This window comes from Arachis ipaensis, chromosome B6 (genome assembly GCF_059453495.1).
Source record: "Arachis ipaensis isolate K30076 ecotype BB chromosome B6, ASM5945349v1, whole genome shotgun sequence".
NCBI classification, from domain to species: Eukaryota; Viridiplantae; Streptophyta; class Magnoliopsida; order Fabales; family Fabaceae; genus Arachis; species Arachis ipaensis.
Window position 1 is genome coordinate 136128457 of NC_142441.1, and position 19413 is coordinate 136147869.

A 19413-nucleotide genomic window follows, 5' to 3' on the forward strand; every position below is an offset into this window, starting at 1 on the left:
TGATGAGTGCGGAGGTTGGTGATAAAAATCGGTGTCGACCATAGGTTCCTCCCCTAGGACCGTGACGTCAACCCACTGAGCAAGAATTTCTACAGAAGACATTGTTTCCTAAAGGTTGACGAAAACCTACAAAGGAAAAAGAAAAAGATCAAGAACAGGGTCTCTAAGGGGGGCATGGAATCAAACTGAAACCTACAAACCAACTCCTCTCTCCAAAAAAGTAAAAGAATGCAAACAGAAGCACTGCATAAAAGAGAAGAGGAGAAAAAACTAACCTTTACCTGAGAAAAAAGTAGAGGAAGATGAAAGCCTTCAAATGAAGAATTCCCCACGAACAGATGAGAAGGAAATTTGAAAAATCGCAGAAACGAAACAACGAGAGAGAGGGAAAGTATTTATAGACACGTTAGGGGCATAATGGTAAAAACAGAAAGCGGTCATTAATGAGTGAAAATCAAAAGTCACAAAAGTCACGTCGGTTCCGAATAATCACGTCGGTTCCCTCACAAGTCGGCTACGACCCCGAGTAGAATACTCGAACCCAAGTCTTAAAAAGAAATTGGGCTTGAGTAGGGGCACTGTTCATACCCTGACCCAACACTAAGGCCCAGGTCCAAACGAAAAGACCCAGTCCAAAGGATTGAGCCTCACCCCACACCGACCTTCCCCTAAAGAAGTCGGTTCTCACTACGACTTGCTCTAAAGAAGTCGGGGACGAAGATTAGCTGGCAGATAAACACTCACTCAAATGAGTAACTGCCCCTAAGATCTCTCAACCCACTTCCAGGAGCCATATCCCAACTTCCCTAAGATAAAGGGACGGTTATCCACCTTAAAAGGTGGAACTACTTCAACGGTGGTTATTGGCTCCCTGCTATAAATACACTGACACTCCTCAGGTATCTCTAAGTCTCAATACTCTCTAGACTTGTTCACGCCCTTGCTGACTTAGGCATCGGAGTGTCTTTGCAGGTACCACCCCCATTCACTCGTATTCACAAGTCGGACGGAGGCCCTAAAGACGCTTATCCGCTCGAAGGCTTTCTTCCATAGACGATTGGGCCAACCCAGTGAGTCCAGCCCAATAATCTCCGGTTACCCATCGTAACAGTAACAATAAAAAACCCAATTGTCCCATATAATTATTAGACTCGATTTGATCCGATTGATTTACACAATTTAAACCAAATCATGTTTAAATTTTTTATAAAAAGACAAATATATCCCTGACTTTTATTTTGCGAACATTTAAATCCCTAAAAATTTAAAAATACAATTAGGTCCCTAAAAAAACCCCTGCCCAATCCCAAACCGAAGCCCAACCTCTCACTAATCTCTCAAGCTTACCCGAAAAAGAAAAAAACCTAGCCCTAGCGTCTCTTCCTCTCACTAGCCTCTCCCTTGCTCACTAAAGCTCGAGAAATCTCAAGCTCTCTTCCTCTCTCGTCTCTGGTCTCGCACCCAAGGTTCTCGTCACTTCCGTGTCGTCAGTAGTCACCGTCTCGCACTCAGTCGCGCTCGCACGCCTTCTCTGAGCTGGTCGTCGCCGGCGGCAAAAGTAGCTAGTCATGAAGCTGATTGTTGGAACCAAATAGAGATGAGCATGTCTCCCTTGACAATTTCAAAATGGAGCTACCTTCAGAGGAGCAGATAAGATTGATCAAGAAAGCAACATTGTTGCTGGAACCACAGCTGGTATTGCAAGTACCTCCAAAGAGTGGGAATTTGGCTGCAAAGCCTGAATCCAAGCCTATCGATAGACAGGTAATACTTTAATAGTCAGTGTTGTAGGAAGCATCTCTGTATTTTGAAATCACATTTAGGTCACGTGTGAATTAGTAATTACTAATTAAGTATTTGGGTTTGAAATCATGACACTGGGGGTTGGTTGAAAAACTTTAGTCATTCTTCTGCATCTGGTAATTACTGATGGACGGCATAAGTTGGTTTGAATTAGTAATAGAAGCAACAGATATCAACAAGTCATTTTTAGCACATTATTAGCACAAGAAATCAAAATACGAACCATTTTATAATAGAAAATTTTCACACAAACGTAAATTTAATATATAATCTGACATGTTTGAATATATATAATAATTTATGAGTCTCACCTAACATTTATGCTTCAACATTAAACTTGTGTATAGATTTATAGCAATGCTTGGAGCATCAATAAGCTGCTGCCTCCATAATCAACATAAGACATAAATGTAAAGCTATAAAGACAAGTAGAAAAAACACTTGTGGAGAGAGGCAGAGCATGATAGAATTGCAAGTTACTAGCTAGCTGTATGTGCTAGTTTTATTCTCAGTCATATCCAATACATTAGATACACCATAGTTATATTGATGAATATAATTTTGTGAATGAAGAAAAATAGTTGAGAAAATTGCTAGAGGTTGAGGAAGACAAACTCTTCCATAGCAGAAAAGATATAAGAAACCTGATGAATCGTGAAATAGTAACCCAATTTTTATTTACGTCTCAACCTGCTAAGGGTCATATAGGTTTCTCTGACTAACTATAAGTGATCTCTGTTATTAATAGAATGGACATATAGTTTTCTAGTTATCTGGAATCTGGATAATAATGTGCTTTCAAAATATAATGCACTGTGTTAAAATGGACAAATGCAAAGTGTGTAAACTATTGCGAGTATTTCCAATACTCATGTTTGACTTTTTGCAGTGGTTCTTTTGTAGCTGCCAATGCATATAAAGATCGGTTGGCTCTATTTTCTGTGTCGGGGATTGGCAATGATATTGTTGATGAGGTCTGGAAATGATTTTCTATTCATTGAAGGTGATGCTCTTTTGACGGGTATGTTCTCTGCTTATTTGCAGACAGGTATGTTCTCTGCTCGGACCTATTTTGTGTTCTTGGCTTCTTCGGTTATTGGAAAGGATGGATGCATGTAGGTTTCAATTTGGATGCCTTACATATTTTAGTACATTGATTGTAGTACATATCATAGCGTGGAGTGTGGGCATTGAATAGGCTCACCTTAGCTTGTACTGAACTTTATATAGAACTGGGTAGCTAGAATAAAATTTCACGTCACTCGGTCATAGATGCTTTGAGGCCTGTCATGAATTATAATATTAAAAGGTTAACAACAGGAAAATGGAAATTAAAGCTATTGGTTATTCTCATGATGAAACTGAAATCTGATTAGCTCAAAAATGTAGTCTAGATGTATAAGACATTAAGAGATGCATCTCAAATTGGATTTAGCTTAACATAATGCATATGCGTATTACTTCAAATATTCCATAATTCAGTGAATATCTTCATGCACAGTCTAATTTTTAACTGCGGCTGTGATCATATTCCATTTGTCCAGGTCCTCTTTCTCATGTATCATTATTTTGCCGCGACAGAGATATACAATGCAATATGTGTTTGTATTGCTGCATATGTTTGGATGACTGGATTTGGAAACTTCTCATATTATTATGCTAGAAAAGATTTCAGCCTTGCTCGCTTTGCTCGGGTGATATATATGTGGTGTCTATTCTGTATCCTTAACTTGCTACTCTTTGTTCATAAAACAAGTTTTGAACTCATTAGACTTCAAACAGATGATGTGGCGGCTTAATTTTTTGTGGCCTTCTGTTTTATTGTGCTTAACAATGACTACATATATGTCCAATGCACACACTTTTCACTTTGATGGTGTATGGAGCATTGGGTATATATAGCAAGTATAACAAAAACAGCTTAGTGGTGGATGCAAAAATTCTTGCATTCTTTCTTGCGGTGATCTTGCATTCTTACATGTAGCGTATTTGCATGTTTCAAGATGATTTGTTAATCCAAGAATATAAGCTTGCATGTTTCAAGCTGACTTGTTAATCTAAGAATATAAGTTTGCATGTTTATATCTTAGTAGTATCTAAGAATATGACTTGAGCAATACACACCGGATGCCTCTGTAACTTCTAAGGGAGAATCGAACATGAACTTCTCTGCCTTGGACGAGAAAGTAATCTATTTTTTGGCTATAATACCCGAAGATGCCTTACTTTATTGGAATGCCTTTTTAACATGTCTTTAGTTATCTTTTGTGATGTTTATATTTTCTGTGATGTTACCTTATTATTTAGTAACGCGTCTTATTTTATGGCATCTTGAAGCTTGAAAAGGGTGTTGTCGAGGCACTATAGACGATGATTCGCGAAGCTGTTGTGCAAGGGATAACAACAGTTCTCCCAGAGTTTGTGAAAACGGTTGGTTCCTCATCAAAAAGTGAGTGATGGTGTAAAGTTTTTGAATACTGCTCCAGTTGTTACACCACCGTCGGATACTTTGAAACGCATACTTGACGCCAACCCCTCAATGAGTGACGAACCAGTCACGAAGAAGAGGACTCCGAGGTGCAAGGGAAGAAAGCGTGGACTACCGGTCTCCGAAGTTAAGGTTTTATGTTTTTATTTTTAAATAACAACTATTAAATACTACTAAGATAGCATTTGATCAAATTAATACACAATATATGATGTTATAGTTCACAAAGCACAGCATTCTTCAGCCATTGGATTTGCCACTGTCCCGATTTAGGGGTGAAGAACTTTTTAGTATTCTCACATATTGTAATATTAATGTTAAGTCATAAAATAAAATATGTTCCTCAACTTCTCCTCTCTTTCCTACTAGATATGAGGTCTGAGCTTCACTATTGAAAGCTTTAGGCTTGTGAGTACCAAATTTTTTTGTCAGCATATTGTACCTGTTAGTGACATTGGAAGGCTGATTAGAATCCTGATTAATACTAGGGAGTTAAATTTCAATTGCTAATATGGGAATTTGATTTATTGATGTGGTGGAAAGCTTATCGGTTGAGAGAATTGTATTGACAAATAAGTAACATCAATGCTTAAAATAATTATCGTATTTTTTGGATTTGCAGAAAGAATTGCATTTTGGGGAGAAGCTTTCTTCGGGTCGTCCATGGCTTTACTACAATAATTACAATCCAAATATGGACGGAGATGACATGCCACATGTAAGTGCTTAACTTTTAGGATAACGTTAATGTTAGGAATTTTTTTTATTTTTTATACGTAGAAAAAGTATCTGGCTGATTTTGTGTGTATACTTTGAATAAATAATTAACGCTATAATATTGTGCTTTTTCATCCTCGGTTATGAAATAGACATATTCACAAATCTATATCTTGTACACTAACGTGTAGGACACATTTCAACTTTTTAAAATACATGGAAGATTAAACAAATGGCATGTAAAGATGCTTAGTAATTAAGTTGGTAAAAAAATCATATTTTATCAAAATGCAACTTTAGTATTTCTATTAGTGATGTGAGTGTGGCTTTAGTTAGTAACTTATAAATATTTTTACTATTGTTTAAAACACTTGCCTTGTTTTCATGTGATCTAAAAACTATAGATTCTAGTCGTTAAATTATTTATATTATTTTTTTATTTCGCTTTTTTTTTCGAACTTTGTGTTGATGCAAAATGAATGAGTACCGAACTTCTTTTTATGTTGACATTATTTTTATAGTGTTTGGATCTTTTATTTCGACTAACTAAAGAGATGAAATTTTTTGATAAAGAACTGGTCATTGCTGCTTACATCTTTGGAAACAATTTGGATCTAGAGTAAGTAAAAATAACCCATTTCTCATTTTAATTGCTAATTTGTCATGTAATTATTTTTTTAACCTTTTCTAAATCCGTAGTATAATATTCTGGTTTTATGATTTTATGGAAATTCTTGTTCCAAACGATCATTGTCTTAGCACACGCAAGACTCTTTTGACTATTATGCCCGACAAGTCAATAGTTGGTGATGTAAGAATTATTTTCACAGTATTTATTTATTATGCTTGCAAAATTATAAAATTTGGATTAGTGTAGCATAACCATGATTGTCTGTACTGTAAAACTCACAAAATTAGTAGATGATTAATCAATAAATTAAATTTTAATAAAAGAAATTGAAAATATGAATTTTATAATTTAAAAAGATAGAGCTAATTAAAATAACAATTTTGACACTAATTTTAAAGAATTTGACCCAAGATTAGACCGAATGAGCCAAACCGGATGAATCGGGCCCGTATTAGGCCTAAGGTCCAACTCTAGCCTCACTAAACAAAATAATTCAGCAACCCCTTCCTCTCTCATAAACCATTCATCGCTGGGAAACATGAAAAGGGGGGGGGGGGGGGGGAGAACATGTAACAAATTCCAAACCCTCACTTCCATAATCAAATTGCCTTAACTTTTTACTCCTAGTTCCGATCGCCACATCGTTTGCGGCCACGCGTCCGTAGTAACGATCTCTACAAAATCTAGTACTCCATTAGGTAAGGAAGCCACGTTTTTATTTCCAATTTTTCCTCCTCCAATTTCAAAAATTTGCATGTTATGAGGTATTGAGATCTTTGAATTTTGATGTCATAGAGGATCCGATTAGCTTGAGAAATTAGCGGAGTTTTGTTAGCTTGAGACATGGTGAAGGTAAGAAATCCCCCAAAACTTAGTAAATCCCTTGAGTATATGTGTTGGGTATTGATATTTAGTATATAAATGTGATAATATATGTTAGGTAGTGTATATGTGAGATTGGAACTCATTTGAAGAGATTGGAAGCTTGTTTGAGCCTTGGGTGCTAAAGTTTCGATATTGGAGGCTTGTGACCTCGTCAATTTGGGTGTTTTTGGCTTTGGAGAGTTATCCCGATTTTGTCCATCAAAGATGATCTATTCGAGAGATTCAAGAAGCTGAGTATTATGGACCTTGCAGAGCTGGAGTTGACTTCTGACAAACTGCATAGGTTGTTGGTTACACACATTGTCCCTCATTTTCTATTAGGGGTGGCAACACTATCCGAACCCGCGGGTACCCACCCCGCCCCTACCCGCTCGGGGCGGGTAATTACCCGCCCCCGCACCGGGGCGGGTAATTACCCGCCCCCGCACCGGGGCGGGTTCTTGGGCGGGGCGGGGCGGGGCGGGGTCGGGTTTAGGTTAAACCCGCCCCTACCCGCCCCGGTATATATAATATATATATAAATATATATATTTTTAATATATAATATATTTAACATATATAAAATAATTAGTAAAATGATTAATAATATTATATCATATATAAATTTTTACTTTAATTTATGTTATGTATGTAAATGGTGGTTATATAATTTTTAAAATTTTATTTTATTTGTTGAATTTAATAATTATAGGGGCGGGTAGGGGCGGGGCGGGTACCCGCAGAGGCGGGTTAGTGTTTAACATTTTACTACCCGCGGGTAGGGCGGGGCGGGTTTTATGCGGGTTTTTTGTCAGGCGGGGCGGGGTCGGGTAGAGCAAAAACCCGCCCCTACCCGCCCCGTTGCCACCCCTATTTTCTATAATAAAAAATCAGATATGTATACAACTTAAAGGAATAGATTGTTTACTATTTTTTATGTTGATGCTCTGTATACAATATTTATAAAAGAAAAACAATGCATCAATGAATATAAAATTTCAGTTTCTTATTAAAATTTACACCAGTGAATGTAGGCTGATAATTTTTCTAATCCTGATGGTTTAGTGACTCAATCTACTCTCAGCTAACTTTTTTTTTTTTAATTATTATTATTATTATTATTATTATTAAATGATGTTTTAAAGCTTTATTTTGTATCGTCACTGTAAATCTATTTAGTGTTTGTTACCAACATTCTGCTTGGATATTGCTATCTTAGCAACTTTCTTTAAACTTTTTGCACAGAATGTTGTTGGCTTTCAGCGAGAGGGCAAAGGGTCAGAAGTTTTCAAAGAATGCTTCAGATCAGGAAATGCTCGAGATAGTCATGTCTAGGTAACATAGGTGTTTCCTTTCCTATAATTGGAATATGTCACATTTAGAACTATCTCAAAATATGGTCGTAATATAATGGTAAGGTTTTTGTGAACTATGAAAGAGATATATGATTTGCCATGTGCAAGGATGCAAGTTTTTTGGTTCTTGTACAGAGGATCTCCTATCCTTTTATGACTAATCTTTTATAGGTTCTTTCTTCCTGTCATTATAATTATTCTCTTACCCCAAGGAAATAAAAAGTGCATCGTCTTTATAACTAGAGGTGTACGGTTCATTATATCTAAAAAGAAGTTCTATTTCTCTTTGGTTAATACCTACTGAAATGGATTTCCAACTCTATCCCTTTGGGGTTTGAGGAGTGAAGGCACTGTTTTGGTCTCCATCTCTTTGATTTTTCACTTAGACTGTTTTACAATGAAGGGTATAAGTGCTTTTATGAAGAACAATTGATCTGGTATTTGATTAAATGGCTATATCATTTTTCCTGGGCACATAATGGCTGTATTGTTATATCTTCTGCTAACGTGTTTCTGACTTATGGTTTTAAGTAAGCTGTGAAAATCGTGCTCAAGATCAGAATTGAGAGAAGAATATGTGATGGGAGTACGAGTGAGAAAATATACTTCTCATTATACAGAAAAATAGAAAGAAAAGTCACTATACCATAATCCTAGCTACATCTATATATAGCGCTCACTAATAGCTAATTAACTTCGTTAGCAATGCTAAAGGGACTATCTAACCTGATGCTGAGTCAGCTCATCACTTCTACAAATAACACAACTAACTATTAGTTACAACTTGCCAAAGTAAAATATGCCAAAACAAAAAAAACTAACTAATTTACATTTTCATTGTAAGCTATTCTAGATTAAATAACTGTATATTAATAGTCAGAAAAATATATGACTTCGCATAGGAAAATAATTTTAAGCATTGTGCTGTTTCTGTTTAAACTTCTGCTTTGAGATATACCAGTTTAGAATAATCTACCCTGGTTTTTTTTATATATGATTTTTTATTTTTATTTTTATATAGATTCCCAATGTTTGAAAGTATACAGAGTTACTGTTAAATTTTGATTTAACAAGAGGACAAAGATATTTATAAGTTATTTGCATTAAAAATCTCTTAAATCTTATCTGTTATCATGAAAGATTGAAATAGATTATAAATAATAACGACGATGATTAGTTTAGTAGTGATCACTTTGTTTTTGTAGTATTTTTTACTTAAGTATCATGGTTTAATATTTGCATTTATAAATGTAGGTATGAAAAGGAAATCAGGCACCCTATTCAAAACTTTATAGGTGGAAAGTTGGCAGAGGCTCTGCTTATTCAGGTAGTGTAGTTTACTATTTATGTATTAGATGCAATGTATATTTTAGTAGTTGTTGATAATTAATTTCATTATTTGTAGTTACATATTCAGAAGCTTAAATTGGATATTGAAACGTGAGTTTTACAAATCCAAACATTTAAGTGAGTACTTCTCATTGTTTTAGTTGATAAAAATGATATTTTGACTAGGGCAATGCTGGAGCTGGACCAAATTCTACGAGCAAATGAAATTAACTTTGCAATTCTAGCTGCATTACCTGCTTTCATTCTCTCTCTTTTACTCATCATGTTAGTGCGTACATGGTTGAAACAGGTGATCCCCTCCCCCCCCCCCCCCCTCTTTTCTCTCTTCTTTCTCTTAATAGTTTGAACAAAATTACAAACTCATGTATGTCTTAGTTCTTAGCTCTTGCAAAAGCTAATATGCACTCCAAACTGAAAAGTCCACTTACAGAATTCCTAATTATAATAATGAATTTTGATAGTAAAATGTGTAAGACCTATAATTTTTAGAAAAATTTTATTATGAACTAATTTTAATTTATTTATTCATTAAAGACTTTATTTTTATAGATTATTTTATTAAAAGTAATTAAATCAAATTTTCATAATTAAAATAGAAATTTTACTTAATTTTATAATTATTGAATAATTTTCTATATTTATACTATAAAGTTTAGTAGTTATAAAAGAATAAGAATTTTATATGACTTAGTTTAAATAATTGAGATTTTGAAATGGTTGAGTAAGGTTTGAGGAATATTTGGATGGGTGGCAGAGTCCGACTTTTAGAGATGCTGTTGAAATTTTTATAAAATCGGAAAGCTTCGTTTGAAGTTATTATTTAAAAAAAATTATTTTAAGGATTATATGTTTTAAGTTTGATTTATTTAGAAAAGAATGAATTATGTTTTGAATTAGAATTATTGATGAACGGAATGGGAGGTGTGATAATGAAGAATAATGATTGAGTATGATTGAGGTATGATGATGAATGAGATGAGATTGAGAATGATGTGGATATTGACGAATTATGATTGAATTATTCATATGGCTTATGAATTTGAATTATCCGAGACACGAGTTTCCCTGGGTAGACGCAGTGGCTTGCCACCACTTGCTCCAGGTTGAGATTTGATACTCTGTTGACCCTCTATCGCAAGATGTGACCGGGTACTTTTACTTCCCGGATTCTCCCATGGGCATGCATGTATATATGGATTTTGAATATTATATTAAATTTGAGCTTGGAGTTTGACTCCATGGAATATTATTGAGCTTGGAGTTTGACTCCATGGATATTATTTTTTAGCTTGGAGATGCATGCACAGAGGGACTGTCCAATGGTTAGCTACCAGGACATGTTCGATTGGCTGTATAACCGACAGATGAGCTCATTAGCCATAGGGCATGCATTCATCATATGTATCTATGTGACATTGTTTGGGTGTGCATATTGGAATTGGTTTGCCTATATGAATAATCATGTTTAATTGCTAATTGCTATACTTGACGTAACTGCTCTTGATTGTGTTTGAACCTTATTATTTGTGTTTGTGATTAAAATTGGTTGGGTTGTGGTGAATTAGATGTTGATTGAGCTGTTTGTTCTTGAAGCCATGATTGATTATGTGATGGGCTGAAGGCCGTGTTTGGTTTGTGTTGTGGTTTAGTAAAGTATGAAATATCAAGTTGGTTCATCATAGACTTAATGAACCTATGATTGGAACATGTTGATCATTCATACTTTTAGAAAACTTTTAAGATTCTTTTATCTAAAAAGGGAGTTTGGATTTCTGGTTAATTAACTGATTTCTTTTTAAAATGTTTTGAATTTTTTTATGGTTAAACCATCGGTTTTCAAAGGATTCATAAGACAACGATAATCACTGAGATTGAAAATGATTTTCTTATTAAATATCTTCTTATGATAATTCTAAAACTCCGTCGTGAGACCGTGTGGTTAGGTTCTCACCCCCCTACAGCTTTATCTTTTCAGGAGACAGATGACGAGGCTCACGAAGAGTTTTACTGCGTTTTGCTTATTTGATGTTGTTGTTTTAGTTATTCTTTATTTTTTCCTCACCATCAATATTATAATTTGTAAGATGGATAGGAATTGTAATGATTTATGTATATTATATTCCTTAGCTACTTATGTAAGATCTTTTGTATATATGTATATACTGGTTTGTGTTATTTAAAGTATTTTTTTGGCTTTTCAAAGAAAACAACTATAGATTTCGAGTCAAAGGCTCTTATTCTATTATTAAGTATATGAAGTCATCGTAATACTTCTTGCTATCAGAGTGGCGCAGCTAGAAGTGTGACATTTTGATAGTGATGGTGTTATAAAATGTTCTAGCATTATCATCATTGTTTAATGTACAATAAAATGGAAAAAGGAAAGCATTAATTCCCCACTTGGTCTAAAATCTAATTTCTAGTTTAATTGAACCAGTTGATATAGATTTTAACACACTGCAACTTCATCAAAATGGTGGAGTTGCTTTGATTACACTCTAGACAGATTTTCTAAAAGTTTCTTACTCGTTTATATGATTCTTGAAACCAGTATGTGGGAACTAACAAAATTTTATGTATTCATGTATTGTATATTTGGCATGATTTTAAATATACATTGAGTGAATCATATATGGTGAGCTGCAGGCCAAGAATGCTTTTTGGTATGTTTCTAATTGCTTACACAAATTACATCAGCTAATTCTACTTTAACTTTTATATCCATCATCCATCAAAACTCCGATTATGAAATCTCTAAATTCAGACATTACTTAAAAAATTCATTGAATGATTACAGTTACCGGCAGAACGCACATATGATATTTATATATTGTTATATGAGAAGCAGATAAATTAGAATCTATCCCTAACTCTCAAAATAAAATGACAAGCCCCAACTAAAGGATCTCTAGAAGTAACCATACCAAGACCATCAAACCTTAAAGCAGAAATTGATAAATTATAAAACCAAGTTATGGAGGAACTGTAATATACCAAGAGGAATTGTGGCGAAAGGGGGCCGAGATGACTGCGAGCGGAATGAAGGCGTGGGACTGACTGTGAGACGGTGACGAGACAGGGAGCAACGAAGACAAATCTCGGGATCTGCTGCGTCTGCCGCCAGCGACGACGAGGGCAGGAATGGCGCACGATCGCGACTGAGTGCTAGATCGGAGACAGTGAGAGATATCGGAGCTAAAAGAGCGATGATGAGCTTGAGTGCGACACCAGAGACAGTAAGAGAGACCAGAGCCGAGAGAGGGAGAGAGCTTGGGCGGGAGAACACGCAGTGAGCCACAGAGTTCGAGCTTAACGTTGAGGGAGGAGACTTAGGATTGTTGAACGACGTCGTTCTTGCAAGTTAAAAGAAAGAAAAAAAATGACCCAGTCCGATTATGTAAACGGGCCGAATTGAACCGAATCTGATGGTTATGGTCTGAATAATTAGATTTATTGATATTATTATAAAGACCGATTTTTTTTTTAATCTTTTAACTATTAAACCGATTTATTAAATACATCCAATCATAATTTGACACCTAAGCATCCTTAAAAAAATGTTTTACAGTAATTTTATAGGAGTATCCGCATTAAACTAAACCTGTAAACATATTCTAAATGAGTATAAAATATCTAAACAAAAATTAGTATTATGTTTTGTTCCTTTTTTACTTTTCTATTATCTTTTGTGTGTATATATGATAGATGTACACCCATTTATGGTAATACGAGCATTAATTATTTATATTACATAATTTAACATTTTGAGAAATAATATTTACATTTTTTTTGTATATATATATTTTTTTGAATATTTTTTTTATGATATAAAAAATAATTTTTTTTATTCTTTTTTACTTATAATTTTTTTTAATACTAAAACAGAAATATATATATATATATATATATATATATATATATATATATATAAAAGAGAACAAAAATGTTAGAATATATAGCATTCGTCTAACATTTTATATATATAGCATTCGTCTAACATTTTTGTTCTCTTTTATATGAAGAACTCGAAGTTTCATATAAGTGAAACATATATAAGGTTGCTAGTTGCTTGTTAGCCATTTATTTGTGGTTAAATTTAAAATTCTAGTCAACTTAATTCTAATCTTTTGGTCCATGTGATTCGTTAATCGTTATCCAACATCGAACACTGAATTTTTCGTTGGCTTCTGCACCGTCCAACCTGTATTTTTAAAGTTCTTTCATGTGAAATTAAAGGTTGGAAGAAATAGAACCAAACATTTCTATCTATTATTATACACACAAACTAGAAAATGGTATCTCAATAATATATTATTCTGTTCTCACATCAATTTTTTCTTTTAAGTTATAATTTTTATGAAATTTTGAACTCTTTTATTATATTTTTTCATCTTATAGACTACATTATACTAGCATCATCTCCTAAAACTAAATAATGTTTAATATCACCATTAAGTAATTTTCTAAAAAAGATTATCTTATAATTTATTTGTCATTAATTATATTATTAAATTTTATTTTATTTTATTTATATTTTATGTTATAAATCAAACTACTTGTATATTATTATTATTATTATTATTATTATTATTATTATTATTATTATTATTATTATTATTCAGTTTGAGATAAAATTATATGGTGTGAAGCTAATTCGTATTGAACGATATTTAGAGGATTTGTTAAAAAGAAGTTTGAATTTATTATAGTTCAACATTATAATTTTATTTTATTTAACTTTATATAAGTGATGATATATACTTTTTTTTTCTATTAAGTATTATCCTGTTAAATTATTTTAATTAAATAGAATTTGCATGAGTAACTTCGTTTGAATGTCAATGAATATATTATTTTTATATTAAAAATGCTATGTGTTTATTAAAATTAGCTATTAAAATTAGTTATTTTGTATTTGTATATTGTTGAGTTAAGAAATTAACTAAATTAATTAGTGATGACAAACATTATTTTTGGTAAATAAATAATTAGTGTGGATTAATTATAATTGCATATTACTAATTATTTATTGTTACAGGCCAAATCTTAGCAGCCCAAATTGAAATAAAAATAATATAGTAAGGCTGATGGGTCAATAAATAAACAAAGCTCATAAGGAAACAAAGCTGAAAAATCAAAACGGGCCATGCAAATAAAACCCGATCCAAGCCGTGTCCATCAATTCAAGTTGATCACACCAAGCTTCTCATACAAGATTGAAGTCTTCACTCTTTCTCATTGTTTCCAAAGCAACGTTCCTTTCCTCTCTGTCTTAGTCAAATCACTGAACTTAGAAATAGTAAGAAAGAGAGCTTAGTCCCTAAGCTAGTCATGAAAGAAGAAAGAAAGAGAAGGTTAAGCAAAGAAGGGTGAGGTCTAATCATCCATATCAAGAAAAGATCAGAAAGCTCAAGGTAATCCATTTCCTCTTGCATGCAACACACTTTCTTTTCTTCATCTTCAACTCCCTGTATCTCCGTTTTGAGCTATATGGAAAAGAAGATTTCTGTTCTTCTTTGTTATAAATCCACGGTCTCAAACAAGTCTTGGGGACCAAGTTGATTTTCAAGGATTCAGATTAAGTTGACCATTGGAAGACTCTTGTGGTTGTTGCTTTATGGCTTTCGGTCAAGATGGAGAAGTCAGAAGCAAAGTTTCTACTCTAAGGTTTAACGAGAAAAAGTGAATCTGTGGGTTGGTGAAACTCAAGGCTCAAGGTGTTGACTTTGGAAGAAGAACCCAATAACATGCAAGGAGATAAAAGAGGCTTGTTGCTCATTCAAAAGGCAAGGAGAGAAAACCAGAGTTTGAGAGTTGTGTTCTGTAAAGAAGTTCCTCTACTTGGATAATGTTTTCTTTCAAAGAAGCATTCGGCCAATACTAAAGAACTCAATCTGAGGTTTGCAAATCTGGTTTTGTACATAGCGAAGAGGCTGTTGATGAAGTCAATCTCCTTCATGTTTTACAGATTGTAATGTACTTTTCTATGTTTATCTTTTTGTAATTTCTTGTGAGAAAAGGCATTGTGAGAAAGTTCAAGTAAAAGCCATGAGTGAAAAAAAGTTGAGTGATACACTTGAGAGAAAAGCCTAGAGTTATTCTCTGATTTCTTTAGGTATGTCGATGTCTTGTATCTTGTACCTGTGAGGTATCTTTTTCTTAGTTGGGTTAGCACTAAGAGTGAATAGTTAGGTATTAACAAAGCCAATGTCAAGTTAGGTTAGAACTTGAGTGTGAAAGAATTGGGTCAATCCTGTGAAATTGGTGTATGTAATACTGTTAATTATAGTGAAAATTCTTCCACTGTTGTGGAGGAGATTGGATGTAGGTTGCATAGCACAAGGCAACCGAAACAGGATACATGCTGGTGCTAGCTTTTCTCCTCTCTGCTTAGTTCTGTTTTCTGATATTCATGAGACAAAAATAAATTGTCTCATAAATTTCCGCTGCTGAGTACAAACAGAATCAAAATTGAAAATTTGTTTGAAAAGGGTCATAACAGCAACTTAAAAAGAAGGCATAGATTCAACCCCCTTTTCTAAGCCTACCAAAACTTTCATATATATATATATACCGTTTAATTCATTTTAATATATATTTTGTAGTCTAACATATATTCTAGAAAAATATTAGAGAACTATCAGATTTTTTTATTTTTTGCCATCACTTTTAGTCATTAATCTAATTCTTTTAGTTTAGTAATCTAAAAATATACTTTAATTAGCCCATACTTTTAAATATTGATAGCTAAAAACAATAAATTTTAATAATTTTTTAACATTATTTTATATTTTATACTTAGTGATTAATTTTAATGACTAATTTTAATATAAATCTAAAATTATCCTTTTTATATTTACCTGTTGCCACTTTTTTTTATTAAATAATCTAACTATCAAGATTAAATAGGAAACAAAACTTTTGTTAATTTTTTTTAATAAGTTTAATTTTAATGTATTGCTAATAATATAAAGAATTTTGCACAATTATTCAATAATCAAATTCATGTAATTATATAATTTTTTAAATAATAAATCTAAAAATTAGTTATTTTTACGAATATAATAATATATGATTAATTGTCTGTGTACGATTTTTTTATACAGACATTATATGAAACAAATACTTCTTTTGTACTTTATCAAAAATTTATACTTAAATAAATACTTTAATATTGACATAATTTAAATAGTTTTCCTTATATTATTAGGATTGTATTATAATATAAAATTTAAATTTATCTAATATGTGTCTTAAATGTATATATATGTTAAGATTATCATTAAAAATTTTTATAAAAAATATAAAAAATTAACATAGTCAATAATAATAATAATATACGCATCAAATATTATTATTAATTAATAAAAAATTATACGTTCACACTAACATTTAATCACTAAATTAATCATTATATATTTATATATAAATATATATTATTTAATTTATTTTTAATATATATTTTATATCTATCATTAATTTGATGGTTAATTAATATTAGAAGTGATAAAGCAGGTCAGCCTATTCCTGCCCCTCCTTATCAAAATTCGTCTAAATATGAGACAGGTCGGTCCATCCCACCAAATTACTATAGATTTATAACTTGTTATCCCATCCGGTTAAAGGACTGACTGGTGGATTAGCGGGTCGATCCTCTTCTTTTTTTTTTAAATATTCTAAAATAATATGATTTTAAATGTCAAACACATTTAAATCACAATGTTAACCATAATAACTTAATAAATTTCAAACACAACAATAATAAAACATAAACACATAATTTATACATAAATTCATATCAAATAATCAAATTACACTTAAAACAAAACACACAACATAATCTACAAATCAATACATAAATCAATTGTCAACTTCTAAATTAATAAAATTTAAATCTGTTCCAAAAATTAAAACACCGCCTTATCTAACACCTTGAGAAATCACATCTTCACTTTCGCCTACAATTAAATGAATACTCAAATTTAGAATAAAAGAAATAAATACTTAACCTAAATAACAGAACAATATCTAAATCAGTAACTACTAACTACATCGTCAATAACAGTAATCAAACAAAATTAATAAAAAAAAATTTAAATAAAATCAGTACAGTAATCAAACAGAATCAGTAATCAATAATAAACATAATCAATAATCAAATAGAATCATCAAAGTATCAAACATCCCTCCCACAAATAAAAATTAAAAGAAAAATAAAAAAATAAACAAATAGTAATAACCAGTAGTTACCAGATGGGGAGCTTGCCGCCGTTGCCAAGAAAGCCAAAGACGAGCTGTGAAAGAGGAGAGACGAGTGCGCTGCCGCAAATGTGAGGAAGACTTACCACTGCCGAGAGACAGAGTTGTCAGAGAGGAGAAACGAGCGCGCCATCACAAAAGTGAGGGAGATATGAGAGAGGAGAGACGAGCGCGTCGGTGCGAACGTGTGAGGGAATCGCTGCTGCCGCCGTTGGTGCTCTGAAAATGCGTGAGAGCTTGAGAGATGAGAGTGAAGAGGTAGGCAAGGAGCTCAAGGTCCGGTCATTGAGGAGGGAGCTCAGGGTCGGAGGAGGCCGCGTTCAGTGAATCAATGTTTGTACCCTAATTTTAATTTGTATTTACTATTTATATCATGTATAAAATCACTAACATAACCTTAAAACAAAAGAGGACAATCCGTCCCGCTCCGCCTTGACCCACGGTAATGACGGTGCAGTTTTGGCGAGTTTTTAGTGTTGGACAAATTTAAAATTTCTTCTCAATCCGTCTTTAATTTTTTGACGCCGGTTTGACCCAACAGATTTAGCCTATTTTACTACCGTTAATTAATATTACAACATCATGACCCTGAATTCATCAAAATTAAGAACTCCATCTCCATTGAGATCGAATCTAGATATCATAAATTTACAATCATCTATAGACCTAGACTCACCTAACCTGCTAAGCATCCTCTTAAGGCTCTTTGGTGTGATGCAACCACTCCCATCCATCTCATACATCTTAAAAGCCTCTCTTAAATCATTCACTTTCTCTTCCTCTTCTCCTCCTTCCACAAACCTCACAAAATCATCGAGTCCCAGAAGCCCATCCCCGTCCAAATCCAGTAATGTCACGGCCACCTCTGCCTCCTCGGTCGACAACTCCCCACCCACGGCCTCCACGCATTGCTTCAGCTCCGATGCCGATATCTTGCCGTCTCCATTCTCATCGAAGTGGTTGAACACACGTTCATATTGGCTTAGCTTATCCATAACCATGTTACAATTAATCGAATAATAACCTTATTATAAGGTTTGTACATATAATATGTTGCTCTAGTAACCAAATTAAATGGCATAAAGTTAAGAAGAAGAAGAAGAAGGAAAAGAAAAGAAACTAAGAGGCTTCAAAACGAATTTTGAAATGTAAAACGCGTATATATATAGGTATGTTTGCATGGGACATGCCGCGTGGCGTGAATTGACCAAACAAAATGGTACGACCAGGTACAAAGAAGGAAGATTCTGGGCATTTACGTGATTAAGGCGTGGAAGATTAGAAAATACCATAATTTCATCATGATGAAGACAAAGACATGTATCTTTTCGTCAGCGTTGAGAGCCGCCGAGGACTTATGTGCCACAGAAAATTGAGAAGGAAGCACGTCATATAAGAATTGGTACAAACTCAGTCAACTTAGCGTGAAATTGATAGTTGAGAGTTAAGAGTCATTCAATAAAAATTTAGTTAAATCAGTCAAATTATTTAACGATTCTCAACTATTAACTTTATCTGAAATTAGCTGCACCAAAATTTTTACCATAAGAATGACATGTATTTATATTTAAATCGGTAATTAGTATAGAATATATATTAAAATTTAAAATAAGAATATATAATAAAAATAAATTAAATTATATATTTATATAAATATATAATAATTAATTTTAATAGTTAATTTTAATATATAAATAATATTTATTATTTTTTTGTATTTATTGTATATTTAAACTAATATTAACCAATTATTAATTTTTTACTAAAAATATTGAACTCTTTACATTCTTTTTTTTTTTCAACCATAAATTATATGACTCGTGACGGTTTTTATTTGTCTATATTTTTGTCGGTATATATTAATTGACTACATTTTTAAGTTTTTGTCTTTTAATTGCGGTCTTATTTTTAATGCATATTTTTGTTAAATAATATGTATTTTTATT

At 32.8% G+C, this 19413-nt stretch overlaps 3 protein-coding genes across 6 annotated transcripts; 2 read left to right on the forward strand and 1 right to left on the reverse strand.

Annotated features, from left to right (window-relative positions):
* The first annotated feature begins 1311 nt into the window (after positions 1-1311).
* On the forward strand, positions 1312-4423 carry LOC148562857 (uncharacterized). 3 transcript variants are annotated; one of them, XM_021104907.2, is made up of 4 exons: positions 1312-1764; positions 2707-2851; positions 3348-3511; positions 4141-4423. In XM_021104907.2, exons 1-3 carry the CDS (start codon positions 1627-1629, stop codon positions 3464-3466), a joined length of 402 nt encoding a protein of 133 aa, XP_020960566.1. In that variant the 5' UTR covers positions 1312-1626; the 3' UTR covers positions 3467-3511; positions 4141-4423. The 3 variants fall into 3 exon arrangements, with proteins under 3 accessions (XP_020960566.1, XP_020960564.1, XP_016162257.1); XM_021104905.2 differs by having other exon boundaries at positions 3348-4423; XM_016306771.3 differs by lacking the exon at positions 3348-3511.
* A 1212-nt stretch (positions 4424-5635) lies between these two features.
* On the forward strand, positions 5636-11389 carry LOC107647437 (protein DGS1, mitochondrial). Of its 2 annotated transcripts, XM_088491952.1 has the most exons (7): positions 5636-6491; positions 6580-6807; positions 7749-7838; positions 9113-9185; positions 9264-9298; positions 9374-9497; positions 11170-11389. In XM_088491952.1, exons 2-7 carry the CDS (start codon positions 6764-6766, stop codon positions 11386-11388), a joined length of 585 nt encoding a protein of 194 aa, XP_088348078.1. In that variant the 5' UTR covers positions 5636-6491; positions 6580-6763; the 3' UTR covers position 11389. The 2 variants fall into 2 exon arrangements, with proteins under 2 accessions (XP_088348078.1, XP_088348077.1); XM_088491951.1 differs by having other exon boundaries at positions 5636-6807.
* A 6412-nt stretch (positions 11390-17801) lies between these two features.
* On the reverse strand, positions 17802-18583 carry LOC107648421 (uncharacterized). Its single transcript, XM_016352291.3, has one exon. It carries the CDS (start codon positions 18466-18468, stop codon positions 18040-18042), a length of 429 nt encoding a protein of 142 aa, XP_016207777.1. The 5' UTR covers positions 18469-18583; the 3' UTR covers positions 17802-18039.
* Positions 18584-19413: the final 830 nt, after the last annotated feature.

Bases quoted from the DNA above. Each gene is read 5' to 3' on its own strand.
- LOC148562857 (XM_021104905.2), top strand. From the start codon at position 1,627: ATGGAGCTACCTTCAGAGGAGCAGATAAGATTGATCAAGAAAGCAACA. The intron at 1,765-2,706 runs GTAATACTTTAA...GTTCTTTTGTAG, and splicing joins CCAAGCCTATCGATAGACAG to CTGCCAATGCATATAAAGAT. The intron at 2,852-3,347 runs GTATGTTCTCTG...CCATTTGTCCAG, and splicing joins CTCTGCTTATTTGCAGACAG to GTCCTCTTTCTCATGTATCA.
- LOC107647437 (XM_088491951.1), top strand. From the start codon at position 6,764: ATGGACCTTGCAGAGCTGGAGTTGACTTCTGACAAACTGCATAG. The intron at 7,839-9,112 runs GTAACATAGGTG...TTATAAATGTAG, and splicing joins CTCGAGATAGTCATGTCTAG to GTATGAAAAGGAAATCAGGC. The intron at 9,186-9,263 runs GTAGTGTAGTTT...CATTATTTGTAG, and splicing joins CAGAGGCTCTGCTTATTCAG to TTACATATTCAGAAGCTTAA.
- LOC107648421 (XM_016352291.3), bottom strand. From the start codon at position 18,468: ATGGTTATGGATAAGCTAAGCCAATATGAACGTGTGTTCAACCACTTC.